Source organism: Portunus trituberculatus, chromosome 38 (assembly GCF_017591435.1).
Source record: "Portunus trituberculatus isolate SZX2019 chromosome 38, ASM1759143v1, whole genome shotgun sequence".
Lineage (NCBI taxonomy): Eukaryota > Metazoa > Arthropoda > Malacostraca > Decapoda > Portunidae > Portunus > Portunus trituberculatus.
Window position 1 is genome coordinate 21,399,986 of NC_059292.1, and position 10,000 is coordinate 21,409,985.

Here is a 10,000-nt window from a genome sequence, read left to right on the forward strand (position 1 = left end):
GCATCTTTGGTGTAACCACCTAGAACCTGGGTATCATGGTGACATGTAGGTAACTTTAAACCACTCGACAAATGGCGTTGCTTCAAAGCAATAGGTGGTGGGTGGGATTCAAACCTACGCGTGGACGTCTGCCCGATCCCACGCTCACCACCTTATCCACTACGTGACTACGCCATCGCCTCCCTATATTGCTATGGGCACCTTCACACATCCGGTATTTCTCGCGTATTTCTAATAGATTTATGTGTTTTCTTTGTAAGATATTGAGTAAATTAGAGATATATTCAGTTTCCTAGGGAAATTTATTAATTTTCTTGGCAAAATATGGAAAGAAACAGATATATCGTATCTGAAGTTTTCCAATAAACTTTATGAGTTTTTCTAGCAAAATAATCGAGAAAACAGATATGTTTTTCAGTTTTCTCACCAGATTTATGAGTTTTTGATATCCTCCATCACTGAGACAGTGGTGCACTAACGAATACGACAAGGAGATACCGAAGCTAATGTTGGGAGAAATTACCTACGGCGGACACTGCACTGTCACCGTAGATGTCCAGGTATCTTTTATGTGAAATCGCAGCCTTACTAAATGTATGAGTTTTATATCCTCCATCACTAAGAGATAGTGATGCACGAACAAATATGATAAGGAGATACCGAAGAGGATGTTGAGAGGAATAGCCAGCGGCAGACACCGCACTGTTACCGTAGATGTCCAGGTGCTATGCAGCTACCGTGCTTCATGTGCCGAACTGTCGAAGATCGTTTGTGTGAAAGCAGCCTAAGTACTTTCTTCTATTACTATCGTCAAAAGTCTTCACTGAAGACTTAGCAGATACTGCCCAATTTAGACAACAGATTTGGTGCATGTGTGGTGTGCAGAAGATCTCAAACTATCCTATACTGTATATTTTACTACATGAAACTTAAATCTCCACTAGGATTGTAGAATCAGCTTTCACAAGTATGACACTTCACGGTGCATGTACACAATATACGCAAACTGAAACCCTCGTCGTTTTCCCATCCTTCATTTCTCCCTGTCAGGCTTCCCATCGTCCAAGGCACAGATTTTTCATACATGATGCCAGTGATAACCCTGCTGACCGCCGTGCACCCTCCATGCGCCACGCTGTCCCTTGCAAACATGACGCGGGAGGCGCAGCAGGAGGAGTGGCTGGGCAGGATTCGAGACGTACAGGGTGCCATTGCCACAGTCTCCGTGTTCCAGATCACCCTCGGATTCACAGGTTCTTCGAATTAGCGTTGCTTATGGTGCTGTTTGGGGGATGTGTGTGTGTGTGTTTGTGTGTGTGTGTGTGTGTGTGTGTGTGTGTGTGTGTGTGTGTGTGTGTGTGCGTGTGTGTGTGTGTGTGTGTGTGTGTGTGTGTGTGTGTGTGTGTGTGTGAAAGAAAGAAAGAAAATATATTTATTGCTCAAACTTTTTTTTTTTTATAAACTATGGAGCTCAGCTCCTGATTGATATTGATACATAAAAGTAAAAATTACCTAAATATTTGTAACAGAACATTAATAAATTGCGCTAAGTTTGTTAACAGTCCTGCCTTTCTGTTCTGCATCAGCATAGCAAAAAACTTTAAAGCGATTTAATTAGATCCAGTCTATACTAATCCTGTATATATTTATTTCTCAGTTGAACAATATCTTCGCTTTGGCATTGCAACAAAACATGATATTGATCCCCTATTAATCCTTCATTACATTTGGTACAATAACGTTCCTCTCTTTCTATTTGGATGGATATGTTTACCAGTGGTAATTAGAAACATTATTTCCCGTACGAAACTTGTTAGAATACATATGACTATTCTTATTAAGCTTAAGCAAGTACTCCTTAATCCCATAAACCTCTTTATATTATTTGTAAGTCCTATAAACTACTTGCTTGCACTTGTCCTCTGCTACTATTTTGGTCTTATCCCAATTAACCTTTAATTTCCACTTGGAACAATATCTATGAAGCGCTGTTAGTGCCTGCATTATGTTTGCTTCACTATCACGCAACAACTGTACATATCATCTGTATCATCTGCGTACATTAACACTAATAAGTTTAAGTAAACGTTAAGAAAATGGCTATTAAAGTCTAGATATTTACAATTGTTTTCAATAATTTTTTTTCCTGTAAGTCATTAACATAGAAAGCAAAAAGTAATGATGACAAGTTGTTTTTTTTCACAACTTGATATTATCATACATACTATGAATAACGCTTAACAACTTTCCATTAATATTATCCCTGACAAGCTTATACCACAACCCTTCCCTCCACACCATATCAAAAGCTTTTTTTTTTATAATCAACGAATAAACAAAACAATTTCCTCTTCCTCCACTGAAACAGATCAATAATACATTTAAGCAAACATATGTACACTATTTGTAGGTGTTATTGTTCGTGTAAAAATTTCTTGCTTAAAGTGTTGCTTTTAGAGTAGTGAACTATCGTTGAGTAGCGCTGTACTCCCGCCACATCCTACTTTATCAGGTGATCCAGTTTCAGACGTTTCCAATCAGGTGAATCGATACCCACTTTGAAGAGATCATCCGGTCTAGTAATCTCCATGGGTCTTCCTTTATCCGCGAGTCATGCCAACATTCTTCCGTCCAAGGTAAAATGAATACGAGACTCGTATTTATTTTACCTTGCTACCGTCCTTGGTGGTGACTTTCCTTACAGTCGCTTGTTCCTTGACCATCCTCAACAGCGTATACGTAGATTTTCTTTTGTTTCTTATTGAGTTCATTCTTGTTTTTCATCACTGCTTTTCTTTTCTTCCGGTGGCAAAAACGTACAATCACAGGCCTGCTTCGGTCACCAACCTTCCTCAACCGATGAGCAATGGATATATCGTTTGCTTCTAATTTAACCTCAATGTCAGCAGCCACTTCAGTAACTTTATTCTGCAAAATATCTTCATCATCATCGGTTTCTTCCTCAATACCAAATATTCAAAGATTGTCTTTTCTTATGTAGGTACTGTTCAAGGAAGTCGTTTTCGTAGCGATGTTCGAAGTTGATTTTTTGCGTGTCAGCAGACGTGAGCAGTAACTTGTCGGTAATATCCTTCACTGCCGTTGAAACTGCAGTAGTGACAGCCACATATATCATACTGGCAATACCTGATGATGGCATGATGGCAGCTGCAACTTCCTTGACAGATTTCGATCACTTGATAGACTCTTTCCCTTCAGATGTCAAGTTTAATAGCTCCTCTTCCACCTTCTCCTCCACTAACTATTCCATACTTGTGTCAAGGGACTGTTACGCCATTTTTTTTTTTCTATACCATGTGGGCTTTTCACGGGAATTTATGGGCTAAAGGGGATACTTTTTAGGGTACCTCCTATCTTAAAGCCCACCCGCTAGGAAACCGTTGCCCCGAGTGAGGAAGCCCAACCTACACTCAGACTGTGGACAGGATTCGAACCCGTGCTCTTGGAGATCTCTAGGATCCCAAAGCACGCATGGTTCCACTGTACCACGGCGGCCCTTGCAAAGGGACTTGTAAGACAGTAGGACTGCGTGGAAAATCCAGCTTCCTTAAAGGACACCCCGAAAAATAATTAAAAATTATTTGTAGAAGTGTCTTGAAATTTCCCTCTTGAAAGAGGAAATGCAGAAAAAAGAAGGGCGTTTCAGAGTTTACCAGTTATAGGGGCCGCCGTGGTACAGTGGAACCATGCGTGCTTTGGGATCCGAGGGGTCTCCAAGCGCACGGGTTCGAATCCTGTCCACGGTCCGAGTATAGGTTGGGCTTCCTCACTCGGATGCGGGTGGGCTCTGAGATAGGAGGTACCACAAAAAGTATCCCCTTTAGCCCATAAATTCCCGTGAAAAGCCCACATGGTATAAAAAAAAAAAAAGGGTGAAAGATTGAGAAAAATAGTTAACATCTGTATTAGTAAGGTGGGTAGAATAAGGAAAAACAAGATAAAAAGTCTTATGCAGCGAGACAGCGGGAAGTGTTAAGGGCTGCAGGCAAGATCACAAGAACACTTGATATGAAAATAGCGATAGAAGATAGAAAGACAAACAACCTTGTGGCAGGAGAGACGGTACTAACACAATCAATATTGTTTATATTGCAATGATACTGTACCTACCTGTGTCTGATAGCGGAGGTGCTGCTTCAGGGCTGGTAGGGATGCTGACCCGCTGGATCACCCCTCTCGCCATCGTCCCAACGGTCACCCTCGTCGGCATCTCCTTCTTTGACCTTTGCGGGGACAAGATAGCCTCCCACTGGGGTGTCTCCATTATGTAAGTGACACTGTTGTTATTGTTAGTAGTAGTAGTAGTAGTAGTAGTAGTAGTAGTAGTGGTAGTAGTAGTAGTAGTAGTAGTAGTAGTAGTAGTAGTAGCAGTAGTAGTGGTAGTAGTAGTAGTAGTAGTAGTAGTAGTAGTAGTAGTAGTGGTGGTAGTAGTAGTAATAGTGGTAAAGTAGTAGTGGATAACAATAATAATAATAATAATAATAATAATAATAGTAATAATAATAACGTTACTATTATTACTATTATTATTGTTATCATTATTATTATCATTTTTATTATTATTATTAGTAGTAGTAGTAGTAGTAGTAGTAGTAGTAGTAGTAGTAGTAGTAGTAGTAGTAGTAGAAGAAGAAGAAGAAGAAGAAGTAGTAGTAGTAGTAGTAGTAGTAGTAGTAGTAGTAGTAGAAGAAGAAGAAGAAGAAGAAGAAGAAGAAGAAGAAGAAGAAGAAGAAGAAGTAGTAGTAGTAGTAGTAGTAGTAGTAGTAGTAGTAGTAGTAGTAGTAGTAGTAGAAGAAATGAATTATATGGCGAAAAAAAAGCTTACACAGATCGCTGTTCTATGAGATAGCTGCCACTTTCCAAGAACTGTTTCCCTTTTGCATGATGTTGGAGGTGAGGATTGAGTACTTGTGATTATTTAATTTGAGCGTCACCAGAGGAAGACATTTTGTTGGGTAACTGTTTGTCAATATTTGCATTCACTTCCCGCCAACCAGTCGATACTTAACAACCGCTATGTGTGAATCTGTTCAGACCAGAAGGGCTCTGTCGATAATTACTCGATTATTTCAGTCGCATATTGACACGCGTGAACCCGCCTTTACTCACCTCAAAACGTAAAGTGGCTCAGGCAGGTACGTGAGATACCTCATTATTCAAGTGAAGGAAACACTTAGAAACAAAACACAATATAAGACAAAATAAAGCATCGTAGCAACACACAAGCAACGTAACTGTGTTTACATTCCCGGGTATAAAAAGGTGCATGAATAAAACTATGGCTTATACCATAGACTTTGTAACTTCATGGGCCTATGCGTATTACTAAGGGGGGTCTACATACATGAAGGATTTGATAAAGCTAGGTAAAAAAAAAATAGTCAGGACGCCTTTTTCTTTGTTTTGAGACTGCCCGCCTAATTTTTAGGCAGGTCCGCCGAGCGGCGCCGACATACGTCAAATATTCGGATTCTAAAGGAAATTGTATAAAATATACATAATGCAGATATGTATATAATTATGAAAGTATTTTACACAAAAAGTTTTCTAAATAAATATTCATTTTGCTGGTGGAAAGGAGTGGTGATCTGATAGGATTGAGCCTTGCAACGGGCCGACGGCATACCTTGGCTGGGTTTTTTTTTTTTTTTTTTTGTATGTGAGAATAGATTCAATTACATTCTCATATAGGGAAATAATATAAATATACTATACAGATATGTACATTGTACATACACAGTTTATCAATGTATGTTACACAAAAAAGTTTTACGAATACACACACACACACACACACACACACACACACACACACACACACACACACACACACACACACACACACACACACACACACACACACACACACACACACACACACACACACACACAAGATATAGGAAAAAGAGGGGACTTAATAACAATGTATGAAATAGTTAATGGCATTGAAATGATAAACAAGCAAGACCTGATGCTGGTGACAGAAGAAGCTGGAAGGACAAGAGAACGTGCAAATATCAGGAAGAGGCAGTGTGTGAAAGATATTGGAAAATTGTTTTTTTTTTTTTTCCTTGGCCTTTTGGCTAAGGTCAAAGTATAGTATCTGTTCTTATCAGCTTAATATCTGATTCGATCCCCATGTGGGATCTACGATATCAGTCTGATTTTTGGACTATGGCGAAGTGCTAGGGGCTTGCTCCTTTGCCGCGGATCGGCCCGGTATTGCAGTACTTCCGAATAAAAAAATAATAATAAAAAAATAATAAAAAAAAAAAATCGAGGCCGCCGTGGTAAAGTGGAACCATGCGTGCTTTGGGGTCCGAGGGGCCTCCAAGCACACGGGTTTGAATCCTGTCCACGGTCCGAGTGTAGGTTGGGCTTTATCACTCGGAGCAACGGTTTCCTAGTGGGTGGACTTTGACATAGGAGGTACACCAAAAAGTATCTCCTTAGTCCATAAATTCCCGTGAAAAGCCCACATGGTATAAATAAGAAAAAAGATAAAATAGAATAAAAAAAAACTGGAAAACTACTACTACTACTTCTACTACTACTACTATCATTATAACTACTAATCCTGAATATTATAGTAGTAGTAGTAGTAGTAGTAGTAGTAGTAGTAGTAGTAGTAGTAGTAGTAGTAGTATGTCTTCTTTTCCTTCTTTTTCTTACTATTATTATTATCATTATTATTATTATTATTATTATTATTATTATTATTATTATTATTATTACTATTACTATTATTATTATTATCATTATTATTATTATTATTATTATTATTATTAATATTATTATTATTATTTTTACTATTATTATTATTGTTATCATTATCATTATCATAATAATTATCATTATTGTTATTATTGTTATCATTATTATAATCATTATTATTTGTTGCATATTAGCATGCCGTGTGAAAACACCATACATGAGCTCAGTAATTGTGAGTTAAGGTTGATTGTGAGACCATCGTGAATTTAAGAACAAGAAAACAAGGCAAGTTGTAAGGAGCCGTCAGACCTACACGTGGCAATTCCTGTGTGAAGCATACCTATTTATTTCCATCTATCATTCCCATCCATAAATTTTTCTAGTACCTTTAGTCGTCTTTTAAGGCTTCTTACCTGCTAAGCACTAACAGCTGCATTACTGAGTCTATTCCATATACTCATCCACCACTATATTCGAAAATAAATTTCTTCCTACCTATTTTTAACACTTAACTTTACAATGCCTGAATGCAAAATATGTGATATTTGAGGAACTTGATAGTTTGTTCCAAATTTGCATTTCCAAATCGTGTTTTTGTTTTTTTTTCCCACAGGACAATAACACTGATTATCATGTTCTCGTTTTATCTGGGTAACAAAGCCGTGCCGCAGTCCGTACTCAATACAGGCGGGCGAGCGTGCTTCTTCCTCGTTACCGCCGGGACTAAGATGCTTAAGTGCTTCCCGGTAAGTGCCTCGAATTCCTTTGCGGGCTCCTGTTCCTGATGTGTCCCAAACAATTTTTGTTCTTGAGTGCTTCGATTCTTTCTCCCAGCTACTTTTGATGGATTGTATATGATGTTATTGGGACTATCAAGAGTACTTTGGTAATTCAAGTGTTGGTTTGATAAGCATTTTACATTGTGCGAAGGAAAAGCTTACGTACAGTACCATCTCTGCGACCTTGAAAAATAGTCTTTAGAAAAATCAAAGGTTTTAAGAACATGAGCTTGATAAATGTATTGATGCAATTCATGTGAATTCTCTTTGATATATTCCATAAATCATACAGCAGTGACAGGACACAATTCTTAGCTTTCCACGCAGCTATTCCACGTCCATACAGGTGGTCCTGGCAGTGTTCCTCGCTTGGGGCTTGTGTGCCATTTTCACAGCTTACGACGTGCTGGCCCCAGGGTCTGCTGCCCGCACGGACACCAAAGGGGACCTGCTGCAGAGGACACCGTGGTTCTATGTACCTTACCCCGGTGAGCAAGCAGAGGAGAGCTGGAGAGGAAGAGCAAGGATTCAAGGGCTGAACTGGGCCATTGACACCTACATGCTTGTGCTGACTATTTGAACAGTTATCGTCTTCCACGATGGTCTCACACTTTCCTTTTCGTCCTCTTCCCCCTAGGGCAGTGGGGATGGCCCAGAGTGACCGCTGCTGGAGTGGTGAGCATGCTGGGAGCCAGTGTGGCTTCCATCATGGAGAGTATCGGAGACTACCATGCTTGCGCCAGGATCTCAGGTGAGTCCCTTGCACTGCTTCCCACACGAGCACTTGCTTATAAAAACGGGATTTTGGAGTGATTTTCAAAGATCACAATTGTGATCAGTCCGGTTCCCACTTCTCGTCTTTCCAGAATGGCAATATAGAATCCTTCACATGAAGTCTTTTCAAGAAGGATTCCGGGGCTGGATGTTCAAAAGGATCGTAACTTTCCGCTACTAAAATTTAGCCTCGGTCAGTTCCGTCCCAACTATCCAACAGGAAGTGGGCGCACCTGACTGACGTTTGGCTAAAATTCAGAAGTGTATCATCGCCCTTTAAGAGTGATAACTACTGATCAGAGTTGGGCACTTCCATATCTCGGTCCGCACCTCCGCTCCTCCGTACCTAAGGGCCACCAAACGAGGTGCGGAAGTCCAAAGTGCGGAAAAATGTTCAAAAGTGCGGAAGTAACAGGTACTCAAAGGCGACATTTTAAGTCCGTACCTCCGCACCTGAGACATGTGGGAAAAGACGAAATTTTAAGTCCGTACCTCCTCACCTGAGACAGGTGTAGTAAAGCGAAATTTTGAATCCGTACTTCCGCACCTGAGATTTTCAAGGTAAGAAATAAGTAAAGACGACAGTCCACACTCCGTAGCATTACTTTCGGTCATTTTTGGTGGTCTGTGTTACCAGACATATTTTCCCGCCATTTGAGTGACGTCACTCATTCAGGGCTAAGCATGCTCTCTCTCTCTCTCTCTCTCTCTCTCTCTCTCTCTCTCTGATGATGATAATAATGATGATGATGATGATAATGATAATAATAGTAATAATAATAATAATAATAATAATAATAATAATAATAATAATAATGTTACAATGACAAACAGTACTGCTAACTGTACATACTTTACAGTGATTGCAAGCATACATAATCCCCATTTCGTTATATATATATATATATATATATATATATATATATATATATATATATATATATATATATATATATATATATATATATATATATAGAGAGAGAGAGAGAGAGAGAGAGAGAGAGAGAGCTCTGATGTATTATTGACTTGTATTATGTTTTATTTTTCGAGGTGCGGATTATATTTTTCGGGCACGCTTTAAAATTTGGGTACGGTACCGGAGGTGCGGTACCGGACCGAGGGAAAAAAAATTTAGGCGCGGAAGTACAGACACGGACTATCTGCGTTTCGAGGTCCGGAGGAGCAGTACCGGACTACTCGATATCCAGTAACGCGCCCACCTCTGCTAATGATATGTATATATATATATATATATATATATATATATATATATATATATATATATATATATATATATATATATATATATATATATATATATATATATATATATATATATATATATATATATATATATATATATATATATATATATATATATATATATATATATATATATATATATATATATACAATAACTTTTGATAGGTAGACGCACGAGAACATTATTGGAACCACCAGCTGACTCAGTGACGTCATCCGGTCGTGTAAACAACTCCATATCTTCGAGTGAGTGTACACGTGTGGCAGAATTTGATCTTGGATTGTATGTTTCATGTGCCTTAATATTAATTTCTTATTGTTAGTATGGGCAAAGCTAGACCTTGTGCAGTGTATGGATGCACGCCTGCCAAGTCTAGTAATTTTAAATATTATAAATTCCCCAAGAACAAGACCATCGCAAGACAGTGGCTCCAAAAATGCTATCGTGC

General features: G+C 38.8%; 1 protein-coding gene and 1 non-coding gene across 7 annotated transcripts in view; both read left to right on the forward strand.

Moving 5' to 3' along the window:
• The window catches only part of LOC123515030 (solute carrier family 23 member 2-like), a 53,448-nt gene that overhangs the window by 24,398 nt on the left and 19,050 nt on the right, over window positions 1-10,000 (forward strand). For 5 of the 6 annotated variants that reach the window (XM_045273404.1, XM_045273408.1, XM_045273403.1 and 2 more), the window contains 5 exons: window positions 1,051-1,253; window positions 4,162-4,288; window positions 7,349-7,481; window positions 7,861-8,002; window positions 8,152-8,265. In XM_045273404.1, the coding sequence (XP_045129339.1) occupies window positions 1,051-1,253; window positions 4,162-4,288; window positions 7,349-7,481; window positions 7,861-8,002; window positions 8,152-8,265 (719 nt within the window). The remainder of the gene's footprint in view (window positions 1-1,050; window positions 1,254-4,161; window positions 4,289-7,348; window positions 7,482-7,860; window positions 8,003-8,151; window positions 8,266-10,000) is intronic. The other variant, XM_045273409.1, reaches the window with a different exon arrangement.
• Window positions 6,085-6,271, forward strand: LOC123515245. Its single transcript, XR_006677842.1, has one exon. It is a non-coding gene; the product is annotated as a U2 spliceosomal RNA (small nuclear RNA).